We start from the raw sequence: 26,834 nt of genomic DNA, 5'->3' as shown, positions 1-26,834 counted from the left end.
AAACTTTTAAGGACTTTAAGAGTATTTTCACTTAGTCTGTTAAATAAAAGGCCACATCTCTGGTCTGGTAAAGTAATATCCCAACAGAACACAGGTGCTACATAAAATTCCCTTAGTGTTTTATGTCTCTTAGTCGATTACTTTTTGAGATACATGCAACACTAACTTGAAACAAGATCAAGTTTAGTTCTATGATCACCTAAAGGGGTTTTGCAAAAGCATTTAACAATTTTGAGAGATAATATTGTAAGAAAGCTACAGACAACGTTTTGAAAACCATCAGTGGTTCAGGAGAAGAGATGATTAAAAGTTTAGTTTTACTGTGGTGGTCAGTAAAGGACCGAAGAGAATCCTTAGAATAAATCAGAGGGAGGATCTGACAAAGAAGCTACAGACCAAGTTTAGTGCAGATCATTCAAATGGTTGATGAGAAGACTTTGTTCATAGTTTATTTTTCTATTTTTAGCTCTGGGAACCCATAATAGGGGCCATGCAAAACTATTAGAAAAGAATTGAGAAACACCTTGAAAGGATACCACAGACCTAATTCGGTGATGATCTGCTATTTTATGAGATGAAGTCATTTAAACTTTTTTTCAATTTTACACTCTAAAGGGACCAAGCAAAACTATCTGAACAAAATTTACTGAAGTCCATGGAAAGATGCCGGAACTCAAGTTTGATCAAGATCTATGAGATTCATGAAAAGGAGTAGTTAAAATCAAAAAGCTAACACAAGATAACGGACACGGTTCCAACAGAAAAAGTGCCACACTTTGCAAAAGCGAATTCATTCAAGTTTTCTCATTTAACTCTGTAGATACGTTTGATGATTAGAAGCCTTGTGTGAAGTTTCTGTCCAAAAAGTACTAAGTGGTTTTAAGTGATATATGGATTTATATTAGATTGAAAGCAAAATTGTAACAGAATTTTATAACTTTAAAAAGGACCATGTCGTACATTGAACTCAAACAAAAGTTATATAACTTTGTTATGTAAGTAGGTTTGATGACTGGTGTTTCGATTCAATACATTCAATGGTTACGCAGATATGGCCTTTCACGTACAACTTAAGATTTAGCCTAACATTTTGAGAGAAAAAAAAACAAATAACACCAAATCATAGAAAGAAAATGTTGTTTCACGTGAACATATAACAGCATATAAAACATGTATATTACTCTACACAGCAACTGTCAGTTTACTGATAGATATATACATTGAATTCCGGAAAAGGGTTGCATAAAAGGGCCACACTTTTGGACAGTTCAACGCCTTAAAAACTCACCACTTTAAAAGAACTGTTACATATCTTCGTTTCGATGAATTTGTAATAATGTCCAAGTGCTAAAATTTCACATAACTAGGTTGAACGTAGTTTTCAGCAATTGCTTATTTTTATTTCTATACAAATGGTATTCATTTCTAAAGGGGGACAGCTTATGGAGAATATTTTAAGTATCCATCGTACGGGACAGTACGGTAGAACATGTAATGGTCAGGTAGGTGGTTGATAAAGATGTTGTTCGTTTATCCAATATTTCTGTGTTATGAAGATATACATCTAAACCTTAAACAAATATATGATGTAGATGGCGTGCTGACTTGAGTAGAAGAATCTCTCTATTGTTCAATACGAAGGAAACGCAGTTGTTTGCCATTGATTTCAGCATTGCCAATGAATAATTGTAAGTTAAAGTTTAGGGAATTTCCAGTAAGATAGGTGATATGTACTTTCTACATATATGATAAGTAATACGTGTAGATGTATGGTTGAGGCATAATTAATCAAATGTTTATGGACGTTGTGTTTTTATCCCCCGCCGATGAAATCGGGAGGGGGGTATTGAAATGGCGTTGTCCGTCCGTCAGTCCGTCAGTCCGTCAGTCAGTCCGTCCGTCCGCAGCCATTTCTCAGTAACTACTTGGTAGAATTTCATGAAACTTGAAATAAACATGAACCAACATACTGCGATGATGCCCGTCAAGTTTTTTTTTTTGATTGGTCAATTTCCCTCAGAGTTATTGCCCTTGATTTAATAAAAAATGTCTGTCTGCAGCCATTTCTCAGTAACTAACAGGTAGAATTTCATCAGATTTGAAATAGACATGAACCAAGATACTGCCCTGATGCCCGTCAAGTTTTTTTTTTGATAGGTCAATTTCCCTCAGAGTTATTGCCCTTGATTTAATGAAAAATGTCCGTCTGCAGCCATTTCTCAGTAACTAGCAGGTAGAATTTCATCAAACTTGAAATAGACATGAACCAAGATACTGCGACGATGCCCTTCAAGTTTTTTTTCGATTGGTCAATTTTCCATTTAGTTATTGCCCTTTAATTGTTTAAAAATCCACAGATCTGTACATAACAAACCAACCAATTGGAAGAATTTCATTAAACTTCTTCCATTCTTTTCCATGCACATTAATTATAAACATGTGATCTTGTATACCTACACCTGGTCACCACCTTACATTGGTCACTCCCCTCCCTCTCCCCCCCCCCCCCCCCCCATTTTTTTTTCATTTTTCGTTTTCTACCAATATTTATAATCAACATGTAAACTGTTGTATCCTCACCCACCCCCCCAAACAAACCATTCATTTTCTTTTAATTTGATTTGACTAATGAAATTATTTGCTTCTTGGTAACATTCTTAACTTTTTGCAGGATATATTTTTTTGCCGTTCCTCAACTCTGACCCTTTCGGCGGGGGATTCCAATTCATCGAATTTGCTTGTTAAACCACATTTTCAGCGCAAATGTCATAAAGATAAAATATAACCTTTTAAATGATTTTGCAAGAAACAAATTATTACATTACGTCATTGGGTGAAACTGTGCATTTTTTACTATTTCAGGGGCCATAACTTTGGAAATAGAGGTTGGAACCAGACGAAAAATAGGAAGTGCGCAAGTTTATATCATGATAAAGACTCATGCAAGTTTTCATTAATTTATATAAAATATTTTGAGCTACGGACGGACGGACGCACGGACGCACGGACATTGTGGTTTTAATATGCCGACCTTCGGGAGCCTAAAACAGGCATACCATTAAACACAACTTGTCCTCACTTATCGTGACAGAATAACTGAGTTGTAACTGCGGAAAATTCAGTTTTCAGATTTTCCCAGTTGCATGTTTTTTAAAACTTAGACTGGTCATATTTTATAATGTTGCACGCACGTGTTCTTGCAAAGATTTCTGTGTCAACAAGTGGCATGGGAAATGTATCTTGGTAGAGATTTTGTATAAAGAAGAAAGAGCTTTAAAAATAATGCATTTTTGCTACTAGTATAACACAGCAGTTATCGTATTATTTGACTCGTATCTTTTAACGATTTCAAAGATTATTTATGAATTTAATCATTGAGGTATCGATTAGCTGCTATTACGTATGTTTCTATTTTATAGAATTCGTACGTACAGATGCTTATCTTACTTCAATGAAATGCATGCTATCAAAATGTTATTAGATCATGGCTACAGTCAATGCTGTTTATTTGTATGGTGTTGTCATATGGGATTCAAACAAAGTAACCGTATTTGCTCGTGAGAATCATCTTTTGTTATATGGATGCATTTCTATTTAAAGCATGCTTTGTTAATAGATATTGACGTCCAAATATGTGAAATAAATTTCCTCGAAGTTCATTATTGGGACTCTCACAATACAGTAAAGAAATAAATGACTCGGCGAAAAATTATTGTATACAATTTATTTGTTCCGAATTTATTTGCGAGATTCTTTACCGCTGCAGATAAAGTTTGTACTATAGACTATAGTAGTTAAAGGACAAGGAAACTAGTACTAGTATATCCTACAGAGAAGGACACAGTCACGAAACGTACCCTCCTAGAAGTACTCCCCCGGGCAGTGGCCGCACCAGAACAAAGCTACATCGGGACGTAGCTGCACAAGGACGTAGCAGCCCCGGAACGTAGCTCCTCTGGAATGTAGCTCAAATTTGTAAGAATGTAATTGTACTAATGTGTTAGTTCTTACATGAAATAAATGTTTGTGTTATGAATCGAAATTCAAAGACTTGGACAATTGTTATGCTGCAAAAGACTAAAGAAGACTTGAAAAAAAAGAAGTTGTAAGGAAAGTACCACTGACGACATACGTCACAAAACGTTAACGTCCAATCTCGTGTTGACGTGGAAAAGTGTGTCATGTTCAGCGTCTGATTTTATAAATACCACAGAATTTTTATATGAATAAAACTGATGTGCTCGCAGGAAGGTGTAGAAAATGCAATTAATATGAAGCCACTGGAAGGTTAAATTTAATTGATATTACGGCGTCCTCACCGTTTTAGTGGCAGTGACGTTGACTTATAAATGATAAATAAAATGTTTAGACTGTAAAATTTGAAGTTTTAAGAATTCATACTCAATAATGTTAATTTATTTATTTTAATTTGTTGGGTTTAACTTCGCACCGACACAGTTATAGGTCATATGGCGACTTATCACACAGAGGGCACCTGGGAAGTGATTTGAAGTCAGTGACCTTAACCACTCGACCATGGAGACCCGATAATACTGTTTAAGTCTAGTAGATCAATGGTTTTCAAATGTTAACAGAACAGAAAGTGGACTAAAGATTTATGAGCAATTTTTCGGTTATCTTCTGTGCTTTCCTCTAATATCTCTCATATCTATAGACAATCCATATTTCGTATTTCCATTCGATAGCTATTGGGATATTTTAACATTTTGAATCATTAGTGCTCCGTCTTTGTTGCGCTGCCAATGCAAACATAAATGAGAATTCATACTTAAAGGCTGAATGGCTGCTAAAAATATTTTTACCAGCACATGTTAGGAACATATTATTATATTTCTATAATTCTTCATGCTAAGTATATTTACACATTCTTATACTCGGAGTTTTGGTAAAAACTTGTAAACGAATTTCTACCCTCACACATACTTATACTCTGGGTTTTATCAGAATTTGTAAACGAATTCCTGCTCTTACGCATACTTTTACTCGGGGTTTTGTCAGAACTTGTAAACGAATCACTGTCCCTATACACATATTTATACTCGGAGTTTTATCAGATCTTGTAAACGTATTCCTGCTCTCACACATATTTATACTCAGAGTTTTGTCAGAACTTATCGTAACGAATTATGTATCCATACACAATCTTATTCCTTCCTCTATCCATACACAATCTTATACTCCCGGTTTTGTCAGAACTTGTAAATGAATTCCTGCCCTTACACAAACTTATACTCGGGGTTTAATCAGGACTTGTAAACGAATCCCTGCCCCTATACACACATTTATATCGGAGTTTTATCAGATCTTTTAAACGAATTCCTGCCCTCACACATACTTATACTCGGGGCTTTGTCAGAACTTGTTAACGAATTCCTGTCCCTACACAAACTTATATTTGGAGTTTTGTCAGAACCTGTAAACGAAAGGGTTTCAGCAAAACGTGTAAACTAATTCGTACCCACACACATACTTATACTCGCTTTTTTTATTTGATCTTGTAAACGAATTCCTGTCCTTACACATACTTATATCGGTGTTTTGTCAGGACTTGTTAACGAGTTCCTGCCCTAACACATATTTTAACTCGGGGTTTTGTCAGGACTTGTAAACGAATTCCTGTCCCTACACATACTTTTACTCGGGGTTTTGGGTTTTGGCAGAAATTGTAAACGAAGTCCTGCCCTTACACATACTTATACTCTGTGTCAGGTTACGAGTTATATGACCTAGGTGTGTGCTTATGCCTTGAGTATCTTGAACAATGAAATGAGTCCAGTCACTAAGGTGACTATGTCTTAGACTGGCTGATATACGAAGTAGAATGTCCTTTGTTAAAACGTATAGCTAGTGAGACCATATGTCTCATATATAAACTCATTCTCTGGCTACTTTGCCTAAATGATTCGTGTACCAATGTTTCTTAAATGATTTCAGTTATGAGCTAGATAATTTCCGGGATCAGGCAAATCACTCCATGATAAAAAGTTCAATCTCCTACATGCTGGAGATACTATACTTGACTTGTCCTTTTGTTGATGTGACCGTCAGACAATGTCTTCCCGATTTCATTTGACATTCACCATAAAGTGTATTTCTATTCAGCCATAAAGTCATACCTGAAAATGGGAGAAGCGCATATACTGAGTTAGTTTTGTAACATTTTTTCCAAACCATATTAGGGCAACAGCTTAAGATGTTGAAACATTACCAGCTGAAAAGAATGCAATGTTGTTCTCAAACTGAAAATGTCTGTTCATATCATTCAGCCCAGAGTGGTAAGGCTCTATATAGTTAGTTAGTAAATATATAATTCTATTCGCATCTTTTACAAACAAAGGAAAGTTTATTACCTTTATGATTAATGCATTGAAAAAAGCTATCTTTTATGCATTTTCTAAAGCTATTATATGTAGCTGCAATTTAATTTAATGCACCTAATTTCGTTTAGTTTTACTTATGTAATACGATAACATCTCTACCTATTCTAACAAACAAAACTGTATGGGAATTTCCAGCTAGTTGTATTTTATTCAATTCCAACATACCTGTATGAATTAGACAAAGCTTCATACATCAGTAAGTAAGTGGAATCTGTTGTCGAATACATATTAATATGTTAAAAATATATTTATATTTTTGTGTAAGTGATATCTAAAGACATTGAAAACAATAATATTGACATTCTTTAATTAATGCTAATACATTAGTTCATCAGAATTTTGTTAATTAAGAAATCACTTAACAAGTATTTAAGCACGTTAGATTAAAAATGTCTTTGTTCATCATTGTATTCTTTTAGTGTTTGTATCCGTGAATTATTGTTGAAAATTTAACTAAGGTAACTTAGTGGCCTGTTGGGTCAGGTGTATAGAATTTGTAATATTTTATATGGCATTGTATATATCGATGGCATACACATGTAATTATCTTAATCTTATCATATCTTATATTGTTAATAAGGTAAATTTGTTAATGTTTGTTTTCTTTTGGTCGTTTATTGAGACAATTAGGTCGTTCTCTATAACGCTTATAAGGAAAACCTAACTTTAAGCGTGATGAATGCGGAGGTGTCACTGGAACAGATTCTGTATAGAACGGAATCATCAGTCAGGTAAATACAGGTATTTTAACTTTTGAACATGTTACGTACTGTCAGAAAAGCATTATAAATAATGCAGATATAGTTTTTAAAGACTCGAATACGACAGGCCCGCCCGCTTAGCTCAGTAGGGGTCGCGAGTTCGATCCCCGGGCAGGCAGTGTGTTCTCCGTGACGATTTGATAAAAGACATTGTGTCTGAAATCATTCGTCCTCCACCTCTGATAATTCATGTGGGGAAGTTGGCTGTTACTTGCGGAGAACAGGTTTGTACCGGTACAGAATCTACCAGAATGACTGAAATACTGTTGAAAAACGGCGTTAAACCCAAAACAAACAAACACACAAACGACAGAATAATTAACTATTTGACAGTCGTGTAAATCCACATAAGTTGCTGGTAAGCTAAAGTAGAATTATAGTCAATGGAGACAGTTGCTAAATAATAAATGAACATATTTAAAATGGTATTAAATAGAGTTTTAAAGTGCCCTTTTTTCAATTTTCTTTCTTTGTTTGAAATGAAAATGATCACTTGTATCATAAAACGCGATTTAATTCGGATGAGATAGAATACTTACGTGCATTTATTTATTAATTAGGCATACTAATCTAAACCTTTTTACATTCATATACATTTACCATAATCAATCGGTAAATTGGCAATTAATCAAAATAAGTATTTGTTTTTTCTTTCGATATGGAGGATGAGGGAGGGAGAGCTTGTCAACATTTGATGATTTTCCGGAGCATCAGAGTTATAATATAATCTGTGTCATCGGAGACAAATCTATTATGTATTGAACTTTCTGTATTTGGCATATCCACAGCTGGTTTTAGTTTTACCAAATCATAGTTACTGTATTCAAGGGCGTACCCAGGGCGATATGAATTATACTCACGGGAAAGGGGGTGGTTGTGGGAGGGTGTGACCCCCTCCCGCCGGTAGGGGTACGGGGGACCTACCCCGGAAATGTTTTGCAATATTGATTTGGTGCTGTCTGACTGCTTATTAGAGTGGTACTTTGACAAAATTGTATACACACGTGTGTATTGTGCATAATAGTAGAGGTTATTGAAAGGGAAATGGAGCAACATGGCTTGCTTTCGGATGATGTACTGGAGCACCTCGACATTTGAAAATTGTTTGAATTCTAATTAATTTTATTATTTTATATGCTGGGGCTTTTAAAAGGGGCAGTAAAAACACTGACAACCTTTTAACTTTAATTTAGTTTGCTTACAGTATATGCATTCAGGTACTTTACACGTAAGAGAAGACAGGATATTAAACAAGAGTTTGGATGTTAACGTCATTATTTGGATGATGAGTTAACATTCATTGATTGCTTGATTGGGTCTATCGCTAATGTCAATGTCATATATACTGATCGAAATGTTTTACGCCTATGTTTCAAATTTCTTGCACATTAAGACGTGATATAAAACATATAAAAGTTTCAAAATATGCATATACATCATTTTATTCTTTTTTTGTGAACAAAATACGCATAATAGTAGTGCTTGTTTACCATATTGGAGAATACAAAGGTGAAAATACAGAATTTCTAATCCAATTGGGCCATAAATCAAAACAAATTTTAGATTCATTCACATGATACATGTCAGAACCAGAAGGCGATTGTTTTGTATATTGTGCCATCACACAGTTGTTCATTGTAGACATTTAGGTGTACGTTTGTGACTTTATGCCGAGGAAGGAGTAAAATGATATCACAGCAACACTCGATTTAAATGAATTTTGACATGTTTTTTCCATGATGAGAGACATTGCACAATTGTACTAGAAGTAACATGGTACTTTACAAAGATTTCGTGGGGGCATAAGAGTTTCTATTAGATATAAAAGTGTGTATCATGCACAGTCAGCTAGAATGTCAGAGTAAGTATAAACCTAAAGACATCTTTAGTGGGAAACATTAACAAATATGAACAAACGGTCACTCGATCAGGTACGAAGCATTAAAAATGCAGACGTGGGGGATATTGTATATAAGCATCCCTACGCCTAACCAGATGCTGCCCATAAAACAGTATTAACTTCAGCTAATAGCCTTGAATGACATTCTATTGCATTGAATCCAGAAAATAATAATGTCTAATCAATAATAAAAATGTATACTTAAACATATCTGCATAACGTAGCTGTCAAGATGTATGATGCATGTAGGAAAGTCGAGATTTCGTTGATACTAGTTGGTTAACGGGTCAATAAGGTCGGGTGTTGTGTTAAATCGATTATTATAATTAGATTTGTGAAATGTTTACATATGTCACTACAGTCAATTATTTCTTCCTTCCTTCCTTCCTTACTTACTTATTTACCAATAAAAGATATGGCACAATATCCAAAATTCGTAGCAAAAAAATAGTTCTTTACATTATATTTTAAATGCTAAGAATTTAAACCATGCGCAGCGGTATGTTGTGCTTTTCGACAAAAATATAGCCAACATTAAATTTTATCTAATTTCAAAAATATATCAGCCAGCATGGGCTATGCTGCAGAGTTTCATACTCGTGCTATTTGATATGCATTTACTTGTTAACATTACGAACGAATTGTGTAACAATTTCACGTTATATAACACTTTTATATGTACTATTATATATACTTTTATGTATTATAAGAATCTTTCACTGGTTGCGGGTAAAGATGGGAATATCCGGCACGAGGGTAACTGTTTAGGCGGTAACGAGGCTCCTGCCGAGTAACCGACTAAACAGTTGTCCGAGTGCCGGATGTTCCCATATTTACCCGCTGCCAGTGATTGATTTTTTCTTGTATGCCTTATTCTTCAATTTTTAGAAGATACAAAGAAAAACGAAGGTTTTTCTTTAAGGCGCTATTTTGTTATGGTAGTGTATGAATTTACGCATTCATTCATAAATTATAGCACGTGAGTCGTCTTACACCCAGGGGTGTAAGATGAGTTTTTCTAGCACCGGAAAAGCACGGGAAAATCCTGTCCGGCATTCAAGAAACATGTGTATTGTATCAAGTGCATACTTTGAGGAAACCGATATTAAGATAGACGTAAATTAACATGCTAACGGTTTTAAAATCAGTGCAACTGATCAGTTTATATATAGTAAATTAACTTTCAAGTTATTATCTTTGTATTCGCTGCTATGTAATAGTTCAATACGCAATCTTAAAAGCTAATTTTCTTGTGCATTTCTGAGTGTATGAGAGAAGTATTTAAATAACATTTATATTCGAGCATCTAAAGAGCAGCTACTTAGCCAGTTATGTTTATTAAATGTTGAACAAGAGTTTCGTAGTCAAAGAGAATCATGCTTAACCCTTATCCTGCTATATTTCTATAATGGACTGGTCCATCTTTCAATTTGGACAGTACCACATATCATTCAAAGGGGTATTCACTGAAAATTTACTGACTGAATAGCGAACAGTGCAGACCATGATCAGACTGCACGGATGTGCAGGCTGATCTTGGTCTGCACTGGTCGCAAAGGCAGGATCATCTGCCGCCAGCAGGCTAAGGGTTAACATTCTTCGATTTCTCTCAAACTATTTCTAACGTATGTTACACATCTACACAACAGTAGAACATAGTCTTATCCTTCCTTTGTTATTTCCCCGTATCTTTGCTCCTAAATGTCAAATCAACCGTTCCGAGTTTATTTACCCTTGTCTTTGTGTTGGTTGATAGCTTTAGAGATCTTAAGAGTGAAGGACTTAAAAAATAAATGTAGTTTTTGCAATTCTTCGTGCAATCCACCAGTACGCATATTCCTTATTAAAGTGCAAAATCCGCCTCAAAATGATCAGGGGTCAAGTACCAATTTCTTTACACTACGATATAAATGTTCAGTATCCAGACACCGAAGCACACTGCATTCTAATGTTTTCACTTATTTTCGTTCCTACAATTACACAAAGTAAATTATAAATAAAAAATATTGTAAAGAAGAAAACCGTGACATAAACACGTTTCAGTCAAATTGGGGATTTAAATTCTTTATTGTTGAATTGTACTGAAAAAACTTCCGCAGTATATTTAAGTATGAAAACAGGGTTTAAATTATTTTTATATGTATTTAAAAGAATATTTCAATGTAAATTTGTGTGGAAAATTTTATAGCTCCAGATTTTCGGAAAACTGAAGAAATGGTTGATTAAATGTGGTAGAGGTCGTACACCAAAGTCACATATTAATTCCGGGTATAGCCACCTTGCGCATCAAGGACTGGCTGGCATCTTGGCGCATAGAACTAGAACCGTTAAGAGTTTTGATTACGGCATGTGGAATGTTTGTCCACTCCTGAATTAAGGCTTGTGTTAGTTCAATGACGTTCGACGGTGGAATAGGACGACGTCTAACACGCTGGTCCAAATTTTCCTACAGATGCTCGATGGGATTCAGATCTGGGCTTTTGGTGGGCCAGAAATTAATAAATGTAATGATATTCGTCCTGTGGAAGTTCACAGTATCTCTAGCTGTGTGGCTTGTGGCATTATCCTGTTGAAACAGAGAGATATTTACATTTTTTTTAACCAGTGGGATGGTGTGCCCCGTACGAATCTCATCTCGGTAACGTTGGGCATTCAAATTCCCATCGATCACAAGAGGTTTGCGATAACATTGCGCAATGCTTGCCCAGACCAAGACGGAATCTCCACACCCAAAACGATCTCGTTCAAATACACAGCAGTTGGCATAACGTTCATTTCGTCTACGGTATTCTAGAACCCTGCCTTCTTTTCGATGAATGGAAAATCTCGACTCGTCTATTCTATTGTCACCTTAACCAGCAATGGCGTGTACGTGTCCAATTAACACGATTTACGCGGTGACGTCGCGTCATAACACAGTCAACGTAAGGACGATGTCCACGTAGACCACCCTCGCGCAGACGATTGCGTACAGTTTGGTCAAATCTTCGGTTGTTATGTGTACCAGGGGTGTTAGTTGCAGTGGCAGTGTCAGTTTGGGAACGGTTGCATAGGTGGGTGTTCATGATATAGCAGTCTTGCCCAGGTGTCGTGACGCGCAAACATCCGCTACGTGGTAATCCTGAAAACGTTGCCTAAGGTTTCGAATAGCACGGCTAGAACTGCCAACAACCCTAGCAACCAATTACTCACCATACCAATATCAAGCATGTCAATTTACGTAAATTTTGTAGAATTCTGGGTATATCAAAAAGAAAAAAAACTGAATAAATTTCATTTTTTTCAACGTCTGTTTCTTATTGACAACAAAGTCTATAAAATCAGACTGAAAGATTTAGTTTTATAAACACGGATTTTAAGGATCCATGCATGCATGAGGAAATCGAGTTATCGTTTTCTTTCTTGCGTTTTGTGGATAATTAGTTATTATACCTTATAATATAAAAAGCAAAATTACGTTCTAATTGGTTAGGTCTGATATACTCTTTTAAACATTTTTTTTTCACAAAATCTGTGCAAGTTGAAAGTTTTGACAGCAAAACAAATATTTTGCCTTATGTCTGGTTTATTCGACCTGAACATTTTTCAACCTCGTCCGATGCCACTTTTCAATGGTCGATAGATCCTCATACCGACCTCTTTAAATGACAATTATTGTATATTCTTGTATAGAAAACTTTTTTCACTGGATCAGGGCATTGGTTCAAGGAAAAAAAAATGTACAAATAAAGCAATCCATATGTTTTTAATACATGTTGTTGTTTTTTTCCGAAATGTTTAATCTCGCGCAAATGACCAGAATGGTAATAAAATTGTATCGGAAACATAAAATCAGCACTACAAGCGATACATTTAGTCACTTTGTAATGTTTTATGCAAGAAAAAAAAAACAACAACACTACAATATTTCTTTTGACATGTGTATTAAGGTCTGCAGAAGCCCTTGGTATATGTTGGTGACCGAGACCGAACAAACAATCAATACTTCAGGCGTCAGTATACCTTAAATCATAACACGACGTATATGATCCCTTTCACTCCACATCATTTTGAAAGAAAAATAAACTTAATGAAAACATGTACCTGTACTGAACAATACGGCGTACGAATTTAATGAAAACCACCAATGATGAATTCGTTTCAACTAGTCGAATTGAACACTTCAAGCATCTTATTGTAAAGACATGTTCAAAAACACCTTCAATGCAACAGTATTTGAATACTTACCTGACGTATAATTTTCAGTGAAAACAATATATAACACTGAAACCTATTTTTTTTGGCGTGTGATTTTATGCGGATACTTACGCCAAGTGTGTCTATAACGTCTTTTAATTCAAACATCACCACGTAGAAATACTTGTTAGCAATAAATAATGTCAAAATTGGCAGAAATATAGGGAAAATACTTTAAACATAATTATTAACTATCGCTTGGATGGCTCCTGTAATTTAGAAACTTTTATAGTAAATAAGAACACATAATTACATATAAACAGAAGTGCATGGTTTTCTCGAGATGAAGATTGCACAACGCCGAGAATTTCCTGCAGTTGATTATGCACACGTTTCCAGAAACTGAATGTTTATTTTTTCTTAACTAAATTCAATAAAGCGTTTACCTTACATGCATGTAAAATATTGAAAGAAAAAAAAATGTTCTTCGCGAGATTCAATTTTATTTTAAACATACAATGTTCTATAAATTGGTAACCGATGACATACACAATCCCAGTTGATTAAAGGAGCCGACCTCCAGATTGTAAGACAAAAACAATGAAAATGTTAAGATAGCAGGACATTATTGCTTTATTTTTTAGAAGTCATTTAAACTTATTATATATGAAAATTGTTTTTTTTTTTATCTTTTTTTAAAATTCAAAATTCTTTGTAATTGCCTTAGTCTTAAGTCTTCAGTGGTGTATTGGTCAAGATGGTAGGAAAGTATTTTTTGCGGAGGCAACTTGGGTTTAATTCCCGACTCAGATATGTTTTTCTTGCTTTAGCATTTTTAATAAAGTTTAGAAACACAACTTCATGTTCTGATTTACGTAATATGACCAAACTTCATTTTTGTACCGATGACAACTGCACTTACATCACCGGGAAGCCATGTTGTGTAATATACAATGTAATTTTCTCTTCCCAATTTAGCTTAAATGTGTAAGTACAAAATTAAAAACTAATAGCTAAACTATAGACATTCAAACGTAAGTTGAACCTGTGTTGGTGTTATCAAACAGAATAGAGTGAAGATAAAAGCTTTGCAACCGTTCCTTTCCGATGTGCTTGATTAACGTTATCATACAAGTTTGTTTACATTCTTCGCTTTGTTTAGAACTTTATACCACATATTTTATTCATCTGCATAATAAATATTCTATCACTTATTTTCTAAAATGTTAGACAAGGCATATTGTTAAATTGGGAACTTTGAGAAGAAATGAATGAGACACAGATGCATAAATTTTCGTTTTATTTTTTGTTGTTGTTGTTGTTGTTTGTTTAAGTTCCTGTTGCTAGTTTTTGTTACGAAGATACAAAGGCCATCTCTTTTGTTTTTTCTTAATGAAATACACTTATTTCGTATATTGCTTTCTTATAAACCTTTTCATTCAAATGCTGTTAAATCTGTAAAATCTCAGTTCATAATTTGCTGTCGTAACAAATAGTAAGCGGTTTAAATGCCAGTGTGTGTCTCCTTACAGTTGTCTGATATTGAGTAGAATACAACTGTAAACCCGGATTTAGCTAAAGTTTATGAATAAATTCAAACTGAAAGTCTAAATGAAATTTTACTCTACGTGCTTCTGTATACCTTTACATTTTGTATATCGAACGTTTATTATACGTTTCATTTATTTCAGACTAACCATTTTAAAGATATTTTAACAAATGTAGTCTTCTAACTAAATTTGAAGTAGTTTAATTGAATGCTAGTATGCAAGAAAGAAGAGAAGATATATATTTGTTTGTAAAATATCAATCCCTACAACTGACAAGTGAAAATCATCAAAACACAAATAGGGCAAATATATGGGCACAATGAATCATAAAGTGCCAATTGTATATGACTCAGCAAATAAATAAACAATAACCAAAACATTGTAAGCCGCAGAGGTATGTATGTGGGTGTCAGTGTTGAAATAGTTTTTGTACCTAAGTGTGTTTAGGATTTGCACACACATAAACCAATGACTTCCGCAGAACTTTGATCGAAAGCCTTCCCTTAAAATACGTCTCGGCAAAACTTGTCAACAAATTTCTGCACTTACACGTAAGTTTATTCGTGATTTCTTCAGAAATTGTAAACAAATTCCTGTCCTTATACGCATTTATACTACGGGTTTCGAAAGAACTTGTAAACATATTCCCAACGTTCCACATACTTCTACTTAGGGTCTCGGCAGACCTTGTTAACGAATTTTTGCTCTTAAAATACCTATACTCGGGGTCTCGACAGGCACTTATACGTGGAGAAAGTGTATGATACTTACATGTATAGCTGGGATTTCTGCAAAACTTGTTAACGAATTCGGCAGAAGTTGTAAACGAATTCCTGTCTTTACACGAACTTATACTCTGGATGTCTTTAAAACTTGTAAACGAATACCTGCCCTTATACGTTTTCTAATACTCTAAGTTGCGACAGAACTTGTTAATATTCCTGCCATAAAACATACTTCAACCCCGGGTTGAGCTCTGGGTTGCGGCAGGATAAGGTTACACCATTTTTATAAATATTAACTTAAAAAAAAATTCCAACACGACCCGTTTAATGACCCTTTAAACCTCCCTCCCCCAGGATAACAGTAAAGTCAATCAGTTGATTCAGTTGATAGATATGTACGCAGCTGTGAAGTGGTCAGAAATTTTAATGACAAATTTATTACTTGTTCTTATCAATCAAATATTCATCTCATTAACAGCCTGAACAAAATTAATGTTCATAATATTGATTTGTTACAAGTTTAATCCGCCCATTGTTGATATGTACAGGTTTAGAGTATATATCAGATAACCTCCATGCAATACTTTAATGAAAAACTAAAAGATGTCGAATAAAGTTTACCAGTAGTAATGATGTCAAACAATATTATTTATCTTAAGTTACACATAATGTAAAACATAAAAATGTATATTTTATGTTGCTAACAACTAATAAGAAAGACAGCATATGAATGATATGTAGAATTTTCAGATCTGACAATATTTAAATTTGCATCAACTCAAAATGATACGAACGGCCCCATTTATGTTTCTCAGGTATCACTTCGTATTCTTTTGACGATGGTCGACTTTTATGATGATCAAAGTTTTCGCTCACGTGGTATTCAAGAAGTTTCTTCCTTATTTCCGATGTTTTTCGGAATGTGCTGGATTCCGGGATCGATGATATATCACCATTCACTGTTTCTACAGAAATCTCTTTTTCCGGCTCGTTCCTGTTGATGAATAATACAACCAATCTGTACATTAACAAAGCTATCACAAGAGTATTTTTGGATGTGAAGAACATATTTGTGTAGCTTAATACGTTATATTTGAAAATCAGTAGCATCCGCAAGACCAAGAACGGTAAGTCTTGCAAGATGATGGAGATAAGAATTCCAAAGACGTCCGCATGACAACAGCCGCGCTTGCTTCCCTTTGATTTTGTCATGTACAGTGTTGAGCGGTCTTTACGGGCGCGTGAAGCCGTGAGAACTAAAGAAAACTGCACAAGACTCGTCGACCAAATCCCTAGAATAATAATGCAGAGTATTTTGTGGTTTCTGACCTGAAAATAAAAAAAGGTTAATCAATTATTACGTCACGAACAAAATGCATACAGTACATACATCTTGCGGCGAAGACTGTGAAATAAGAAAATTAATTGCAGGTGCCAGGACCGTCAGAGGAGCATAAGCTATTATCTTTCTCCAGCAAAGTTACTATAAGAGCAACGCTGTGCGGAGTTAATGTGGCTTTAAAGATTTATAATCATAGGTCAAAGTATTTTGAGTTTATTGAGCGGAAAATAAATCAAAAATAGACGACAGGACGACAGGCATAAACACAAATTAAGTAATACGTCCACTTGAACACTTAGCATGGCAAGCATTAGAAACCTTTTTATACCAATTGTCATTGTAATTTTAATTTTGACCCACTAACTTCAAAATCATTAGAGGAGTGATTCACAGCCCATGAGCAATGAGCCTATTAAGTTTGAAAATCGCAGGTCCAGGCGTTCTTAAGACATTTAGTGGAAAAGTTTTTTTTGGTACTAATAGTAGCTGTGTTCTTTACTTTAAGCCACATGACCTCAAAATCATAGGCAATGTGCTTGATAAGTGCAAGAATCTATGTCAAAGAGTCTTAAAAAGTTTCAGCGCAGACGGTTTTAAAAATTTGCATAAATAATCGTTGTAATGACCTTGGCTATTGAGCAACAGACGTTAAAATCAATAAGGACTCTTTACCGACGTTGGAAAATTGGCTAGCCGAATGTTTAATGATGATATACCAATGCATGCAACGTTCACTGTGCCCTTGAACATTCATGTAATGATCTTGAAGACACTGTGTCAGCAATGTGCCTGCTAAGTTTAATGATTGCTGATCATGATACATCGATAATATTAAGCGGAATCTGGTTTAGTACTTAGTCTAACATTAACTTTTCACCAAATCAATCTGGGTAATTAACATGTTGCATGCACATATTCTTGCAGAAATTTATGTGACAACAGGTGGCAAATATATCTAAGTAGAGATTTCGAATCTAATGGAAAGGGCTTTCTAAAAAGTTCATTGCATTTCTTCTATAACACAGCAATTATCATACTGTTTTGACTCGTAATATTTTGCTATTTCAAAGGTTTTTATGAATTTAATCAATATTACATACTATTAAGCATGTTTCTATTTTACAAAATGCTTATCTCACTTTCATGGAATGCATGCTATCAAAATGCTTTTAGATCATGGCTACAGTCAATGTTGTTTATTTGTATGGTGTTGTCATATGGGATTCAAACAAAGTAACCGTATTTACTCGTGAGAATCATCTTTTGTTATATGGATACATTTCTATTTAAAGCATGCTTTGTTAATATATATTGACGTTCAAATTAGTGAAATTAGTTTCCTCGAAGATCTGATTTGATTAATATCGTCACGATGAGTTCTTTATTTGGACTCTTGACATTATACATTGTATTAAAAAAGTAATGACACGAAAAAAATATATCAGAGTATCCAAGTTTTGTTAGTAGGGAGCTTGCAATTTCTTACGTGTATGTGCACGTTCAGAATTTCCTTTTTTGATTCAATGAGCGTCCGAGGTGTGATTTTTAGTACAGGACACTTAGATATCTGCACAGGTTCAAAAGAAGTTGTAAAATATAGTTTTTTACTTACACAGATTATACTATAGCCAGTAACTCGATTAAACGCAGAATATCATTTTATTTAGCTGTAACTGATTTGAATATCAGTGTATAACAGAGTATAGTTGATACTATGTGTCTTTTGCTTACCTCTTTTTCCTTAAATGCCTCAAAGAATTCGACAATATCTGCCGCTGTTCCTATATAGACGAGCAGCAACTGTGACAGTTGATCATGTGTCAGTTTTCCTTTCGGCAAAAGCCATCTTCCCAATATCAAAATAAGCAATAACATCTGCTCTAGCATTCGTATCCATTGATCTGGTGTCAACTTGATAGGTATTCTTACCTCAAATTTCACCTGCAAATTTATGCAGAATAGTTTAATCATTTGTACTGTATAGTTATCGCTCTCCAGATGTCGGAGTAGGTATATATAATATAACGCGCTTGGAAATACTAATTTCTTATCATTTCTTTATTATGTCAATGCCAGTGAAAGTAGACCTATTAATAAAAGTGATTCATAGCCCCACTGAAAAGCCAGGTTTGAAAACGTTGCAATGGTGATAAGTATTACTCACTATCATCCTGCTGATTATCACCCGCTGTGTCTTTATGTTTAATCTAGGAGACATTTTTTTTAATTATTCGTGAAAGAGTAACTTTTCTTGTGCTTTTTATTTTAATTTGTTTCTATCTTTCTATCATGTTACAAGGTATTTCGTGTTATTGTCATACATCATAAAATGTTTTGATATTAAAAACATTAACTATAAATTACAGAGTTACAAGGTGTATTCAGTCAGTACATACGAATTTTCTAATTTGTATACCACTTTACAACATAACTTAATAAATGAAAAACTAACTGCCCTTATTCAAAAGACTTTTGCAAGGGAAAATGCTGCTTTTCTCGCTTGCAATTTCGATAAGGCATTTTTTTTTACTAGTTGCATTATAACAAATTATACATGTGACGAAGTTTGTAAAGCCCTTTCCTATTTATTGAACAATATTTACGTCAGGTTTGAGAATGCAATTTTCAGACAAGAAATTGGTACTCCTATGGAAACATATTGTGCACCCCTTTGTCGCAGATTTGTTTTTATATTGTTAAGAAAGAGATTTTATGTTGGTCCTTTCTCGAGATACACAGGCAGACATTATTACTGCATTTAATAATACATCACGCTATCCAGATGATATACTTAATATGGATAATCCGTTTTTTGCTCAACTGGTGGCTACTATTTGCGCCCTGCGGCTGCAGTTAAATCAAACTAAGTTCTCGGATACTACTGCTTCATTTCTGGATTTACATCTCTCTATTTACGACAATTTTATACATACCAAAATTGATGACAAGTGGGACGGGTGGGGGGATTTTGATTTTAGTATTGTAAATTTCCGCCATAGGGGGACTTACCTCAGGCAACATCTTATAGGATATATATTTTTTCAGTTAATTCGGTTTGCTAGAGCGTGTAGTTTTGTTGAGGAGTTCAACGAACGTAATCAATATATTACAAATAAGCTTCTTCAACAGGGCTACCATTCTTATAAATAACGTAAATATACTGAACAGCAAAATAAACTATCTAGATGTATAACTGGGGTATTTTTTAATGATAAACTTAATTTTATAGATTTGACTTGTTTTCTTCATATTACATTGCACTTGAACAACTTCACGTGTTAAATCTAAAAAATCGATCAACCGTGAAGTCAGTAGTCCCACAATAGCTATTTTACACGAAATTCACGTGCGCTTGTAATTAACGATTTTCTTTGTGATTTTTTTTTTGTCATTGGAAACATTGATGATCGACTCACTCGAAAAACAGCATAAAGTTAAAACGTTGTTATTGGTTGCATTGCACGACTGAATCAAATTCAGCGCAAGCGCGCAATTGGGATGTTGCATTGCAACTGACGCGTAGTAGATATAGCCAGAATTTCGTGCAAAACCCCAGTTATACATCTGGATAGTGTTACTATCGTAATTCAGATTTGGTTTTAAAATACAATAGCAATATAAAGACACTTGTGCGAGAAGGTATATCAATACCCGTTTTATTATGAGAATGTGGTTTACAAACTTTGTAAGATTTAGGGTCATGGCAATTTTTCAATTGTATTTAGTAAAGTTATTAAACGTTTCATTAAAAGAGGTTATGATCCAACTGTTTTGAGACACGCCGCGTGTTTGGTGTTCAGCCCTTTGCACGTTACGTTTTCCTCTTTGATTGTGTCTGGCGGAACAGGTGGGGGACTCTATTATAATTAGTATTTATATCCCATCGGGACAGGGCTATTATGATTTCTGTCTACCGGCCTGTTTTGTCGGGCCCTTAAGGGCGTTTCCCTTGTTGTTCTGTCTTCTGCAAAGGCATTGAGTACATGCGTTTTAGGTTCTCAAGGATTGCATTTATATAAATATACAAGAGCATTTTTGTGTTTTACATTACATGCCTTCTGTTGCCTTTGCGTATACTAAAGTTTCACCTGGCGGTGATAACATTTATTTACACTGTCCATGGTGGGGGTAAGAGTGAGGTTATGTGCACCATAAACCGGTTTATGGTCCCTGGTGGTGGTTTTTGCCACAGACCGTTCTAAGACGGTGCCCCACTGTGTTCCTTTATTTCTTTTTTTTTCTTGTGTGTTTGCTTTGTGTGTGTGTGTGTTGGTCGTGTGCGCGTCCGCGCGCTGTGTTTACGTTTGGGGAGGTTGCGTTTTTAGAACATGGCTCTCCTTGTTAGATATTCATCCTTGTTTTTACGGTTCTTCTACTCTTCTTTTCCAGTTATTTTCATCTTTTACTGATAAATTTACATTAAGGTATCCGGTTCACAAATAAGTCAGTTCTATTTAACAGGGCTATTAATTTATATGAAATATTGATGCCTGGTAAACTCATATATTTTTGATATCATTTGAAAATGTATTGTCAACTAAAAAAAGAAAATATAGATTACATGGCAAAAATATTCTATGTATTTTTTATTTTTTACTTTATAGTTTTCAACGATACTTAAACAGAAATCCAGTATTTACAGTGTAAGATTCATCATTTGGCAGTGACAAACATGACCGTAGTGTTCATGCATATTATTATGGTCATCTTATTTACTAATTCTTGTTCAGCAGACACAGCTCCTTCAAATGATACATAAAAACCATTGAGTCACCAGGCATCGAAACATTATCTATTTGTGAATGGGATACCTTCACTTCCTCTAAGTCAAGTCAATCAGTCAAGTCAAAGTTATTGCCTTAGAATTATTGAAAACGATAACTTTATATGACGAGAAAGTTGGTTACTTATTCCTTATTCCTTTTTCGAATAAGGAATAAGTAACTAGGTACTTTTTGTTACTTATTCCTTATTCAAATGCGAATAAGTAACAGACACATTAACACCAGATAAAGTCTCATCTCCTACAAAAACGTGTTCTGAACACATCCCATATCTATTTCGGCAAGCAATGATAAAAGTCGAATAAGGAATAAGTAACTGGATTCATTTTGTTACTTATTCCTTATTCAAACGCGAATAAGTAACACACAAATTTACAACAAAATAAAGTGTAATCGCGTTAACGTTTTCTTCAGCATGATTTAATTTTTCACTTTAAGACCTACTAAACGTGTTCTGAATACATGTCATATTGTTTTCTCCGAGAAATGAAAAAAAACTCGAATAAGGAATAAGTAACTGGCGTTATTTTGTTACTTATTCCTTATTCAAACGCGAATAAGTAACAGGCAAATGAATACCATATAAAGTCTCACCTCGTTCACCATTTCTTCAACATGATTTAATTACTCACTATTAGACCTACAAAACGTGTTGTGAACATATGTTATATCGTTTTCTCCGAGAAATGAAAAAACTCGAATAAGTAACTGGTGTTATTTTGTTACTTATTCCTTATTCAAACGCGAATAAGTAACAGGCAAATGAATACCATAAAAAGTCTCACCTCGTTCACCATTTCTTCAACATGATTTAATTACTCACTATTAGACCTACAAAACGTGTTGTGAACACATGTCATATTGTTTTCTCCGAGAAATGAAAAAAACTCGAATAAGGAATAAGTAACTGGCGTTATTTTGTTACTTATTCCTTATTCAAACGCGAATAAGTAACAGGCAAATGAATACCATATAAAGTCTCACCTCGTTCACCATTTCTTCAACATGATTTAATTACTCACTATTAGACCTACAAAACGTGTTCTGAACACATGTCATATCGTTTTCGCCGAGAACTGATATACGTCGAATAAGGAATAAGTAACTGGATTCATTTTGTTACTTATTCCTTATTCAAACGCGAATAAGTTGCAGACAAATTAATAACAAAAAAAGTCTCATCGCGTTCACTACATTTTCAACGGGACTTAATTACTCACTATAAGACCTACAAAATGTGTTCTGAACACATGCCATGTCTTTTTTCGCCTAGAAATATTATAAGTCGAATAAGGAATAAGTAACTAGTTTCATTTTGTTACTTATTCCTTATTCCTTATTCAAACGCGAATAAGTAACAGAGAAATAAACACCAGATTAAGTCATATCACGTTCACCATTTTTCTAATTATGATTTAGTAACACACTTTTCAACCTACAAAACGTGTTCCGAACACATGACATTTTTCTTTTATCCGGAAATTGCAGTATTCGAATAATTAGAACTGGAAAAATTAAAAGATGAATGAACTTTAGATAACACTCATCTCGTTCACCATTTCTTCAACTTGATTTTATTACTCACTATAACACCTACAAAACGTGTTCTGAACACATGTCATATCGTTTTCGCCGAGAACTGATATACGTCGAATAAGGAATAAGTAACTGGATTCATTTTGTTACTTATTCCTTATTCAAACGCGAATAAGTAACAGACAAATTAACAGCAAAAATAGTCTCATCGCGTTCACTATTTCTTCAACATTATTTTATTACTCACTATAAGACCTACAAAACGTGTTCTGAACACATGCCATGTCTTTTTTCGCCTAGAAATATTAGAAGTCGAATAAGGAATAAGTAACTAGTTTCATTTTGTTACTTATTCCTTATTCCTTATTCAAACGCGAATAAGTAACAGAGAAATAAACACCAGATTAAGTCTCATCACGTTCACCATTTTTTTCAGTATGATTTAGTAACACACTTTTCAACCTACAAAACGTGTTCCGAACACATGACATTTTTCTTTCATCCGAAAATTGCAGTATTCGAATAATTAGAACTGGAAAAAGTAAAAGATGAATGAACATAAGATAACACTCATCTCGTTCATCATTTCTTCAACTTGATTTAATTATTCACTATAACACCTACAAAACGTGTTCAGAACACGTTTTGTAGGATTAACAGTGAGTATTTAAATCATGTTGGAGAAATGGTGAACGAGGTGAGACTTTATATGGTATTTATTAGTCTGTTACCTATTCGCGTTTGAATAAGGAATAAGTAACAAAATGAATCCAGTTACTTATTCCATATTCGACGTATATCAGTTCTCGGCGAAAACGATATGACATGTATTCAGAACACGTTTTGAAGGTGTTATAGTGAGTAATAAAATCAAGTTGAAGAAATGATGAACGAGATGAGGTGTTATCTTAAGTTAATTCATCTTTTACTTTTTCCAGTTCTAATAATTCGACTTCTGCAATTTTCTGATGAAAGAAAAATGTCAAGTGTTCGGAACACGTTTTGTAGGTTGAAAAATGTGTAAATAAATCATATTGAAAAAATGGTGAACGTGATGAGACTTAATCTGGTGTTTATTTGTCTGTTACTTATTCGCGTTTGAATAAGGAATAAGTAACAAAATGAATTCAGTTACTTATTCCTTATTCGACTTTTATCATTTCTCGGCGAAAAAGATATGACATGTGTTCAGAACACGTTTTGTAGGTTTAACAGAGAGTATTTAAATCATGTTGAAGAAATGGTGAACGAGGTGAGAATTTATATGGTATTCATTAGTCTGTTACTTATTCGCGTTTGAATAAGGAATAAGTAATAAAATGAAACTAGTTACTTATTCCTTATTCGAGTTTTTTTATTTCTCGGAGATAACAATATGACATGAGTTCAGAACACGTTTAGTAGGTCTTAAACTGAATAATTAAATCATGCTGAAGAAATAGTGAAAGCGATGACACTTTATTTGCTGTAAATTTGTCTGTTACTTATTCGCGTTTGAATAAGGAATAAGTAACAAAATGAATCCAGTTACTTATTCCTTATTCGAAGTATATCAGCTCTCGGCGAAAACGATATGACATGTGTTCAGAACACGTTTTGTAGGTGTTATAGTGAGTAATAAAATCAAGTTGAAGAAATGATGAACGAGATGAGGTGTTATCTTAAGTTCATTCATCTTTTACTTTTTCCAGTTCTAATTATTCGAATTCTGCAATTTTCTGATGAAAGAAAAATGTCATGTGTTCGGAACACGTTTTGTAGGTTGAAAAGTGTGTTACTAAATCATACTGAAAAAATGGTGAACGTGGTGAGACTTAATCTGGTGTTTATTTCTCTGTTACTTATTCGCGTTTGAATAAGGAATAAGGAATAAGTAACAAAATGAAACTAGTTACTTATTCCTTATTCGACTTAATAATATTTCTGGGCGAAAAAAGACATGGCATGTGTTCAGAACACATTTTGTAGGTCTTATAGTGAGTAATTAAGTCATGTTAAAAAAATAGTGAACGCGATGAGACTTTTTTGTTGTTAATTTGTCTGTTACTTATTCGCGTTTGAATAAGGAATAAGTAACAAAATGAATCCAGTTACTTATTCCTTATTCGAGTTTTATCATTTCTCGGCGAAAACAATATGACATGTGTTCACAACACGTTTTGTAGGTCTAATAGTGAGTAATTAAATCATATTGAAGAAATGGTGAACGAGGTGAGACTTTATATGGTATTAATTTGCCTGTTTCTTATACGCGCTTGAATAAGGAATAAGTAACAAAATAACGCCAGATACTTATTCCTTATTCGAGTTTTTTCATTTCTCGGAGAAAACAATATGACATGTATTCAGAACACGCTTAGTTGGTTTTAAAGTGAAAAATTAAATCATGCTGGAGAAATAGTGAAAGCGATGACACTTTATTTTGTTGTAAATTTGTCTGTTACTTATTCGCGTTTGAATAAGGAATAAGTAACAAAATGAATCCAGTTACTTATTTCTTATTCGACTTTTATCATTGCTTGGCGAAATAGATATGAGATGTGTTCAGAACACGTTTTTGTAGGAGATTAGACTTTATCTGGTGTTAATGTGTCTGTTACTTTTTCGCATTTGAATAAGGAATAAGTAACAAAAAGTACCTAGTTACTTATTCCTTATTCGAAAAAGGAATAAGGAATAAGTAACCAACTTTCTCGTCATTAACTTTATCGTTATTCAAGGCGGGTGTGTAGTTTTTGTGTCTTTCTTTTGCTCATAATGATATGTATAATTTTACTAAGTTTCATGTGATGTAATGTCATTCTCTTTGAAAAGGAAAACAATTTCTTTAGAAAGCAGACAGAGCTATGGGATTTGTTCCTTTCTCACTAATCCTTCTCTGTGTAAAGTCATGAAATTCCCTTTTGTGGATTTACAGTTATACGTTATTAACATGTTCAAAGAGGGGAACAATTTAATATATTGTGCCTCTAAATAAATTTATTGACATAAGATTTGTTGCAGCATATTATTATAAATAACAAAAATAGTGTGTGTGCAGAAGGTAGTAAACCGTTGCAACACTTTTGAAATAATGCAGAAAATTTACATTCTTCTTCAAGTTGCATTTTACCAATATCTAACTTTAAGGTAGTTCTGCACGTTTGAAAAAACGGAAGTGATGGCGTAACGCTATATATCCGGAAAACGTAGAATAAAGCCTGGATTTGGCGTACGGAAATGAAAATCAGTTTATGAATTAATTGAAACCTGTGAGTAAATTTATTACAATGGCACTGTTGCTATATTTCTAAAGTCAAAATATGATAGTAAAACATACGGCACGTTAAAAATTCAAAATAATGTGTTAAAATTAGCCTGAAATGTCTGGTTCACTTTAATCATGGTCAAAAATCTCAAAAATAAGCACACGGACCTATACATTTTATTTCACCAAATTATATTCCATATGTTTATTAACAACCATGGGAAGTTTCATCAAAATCTACATTGTAGAAAAAATTCTATTCGCGAAAATGTTATGAAAGTTATGATTATGAGGTCCATTTTTTCAAAGCAGTCTAGCAAAAAATCAGGCACACGACCCTATCTTTTTTATTTGCTGAATTTTCTAGGTATATTCTGAAGTTTTGAAAAATCAGAATTTAATCAAATTCTAC

The 26,834-nt window shown here is 34.0% G+C and overlaps 1 protein-coding gene across 1 annotated transcript in view; it reads right to left on the bottom strand.

Annotated features, from left to right (window-relative positions):
* Nucleotides 1-15,527: 15,527 nt before the first annotated feature.
* Nucleotides 15,528-26,834, bottom strand: part of LOC123527091 (transmembrane protein 26-like) — a 47,992-nt gene continuing 36,685 nt past the window's right edge. Inside the window, exons 4-5 of the mRNA XM_045306364.2 lie at nucleotides 18,587-18,796; nucleotides 15,528-16,842 (exon numbers count right to left, since the gene is read on the bottom strand). Coding sequence (XP_045162299.2) covers nucleotides 16,276-16,842; nucleotides 18,587-18,796 — 777 coding nt within the window. The 3' untranslated portion in view covers nucleotides 15,528-16,275. The remainder of the gene's footprint in view (nucleotides 16,843-18,586; nucleotides 18,797-26,834) is intronic.

Source organism: Mercenaria mercenaria, chromosome 14, assembly GCF_021730395.1.
Source record: "Mercenaria mercenaria strain notata chromosome 14, MADL_Memer_1, whole genome shotgun sequence".
Taxonomy (NCBI): domain Eukaryota; kingdom Metazoa; phylum Mollusca; class Bivalvia; order Venerida; family Veneridae; genus Mercenaria; species Mercenaria mercenaria.
Note: the sequence above shows the minus strand (reverse complement) of the source record. Positions and strands in the feature narration are given on the sequence as shown.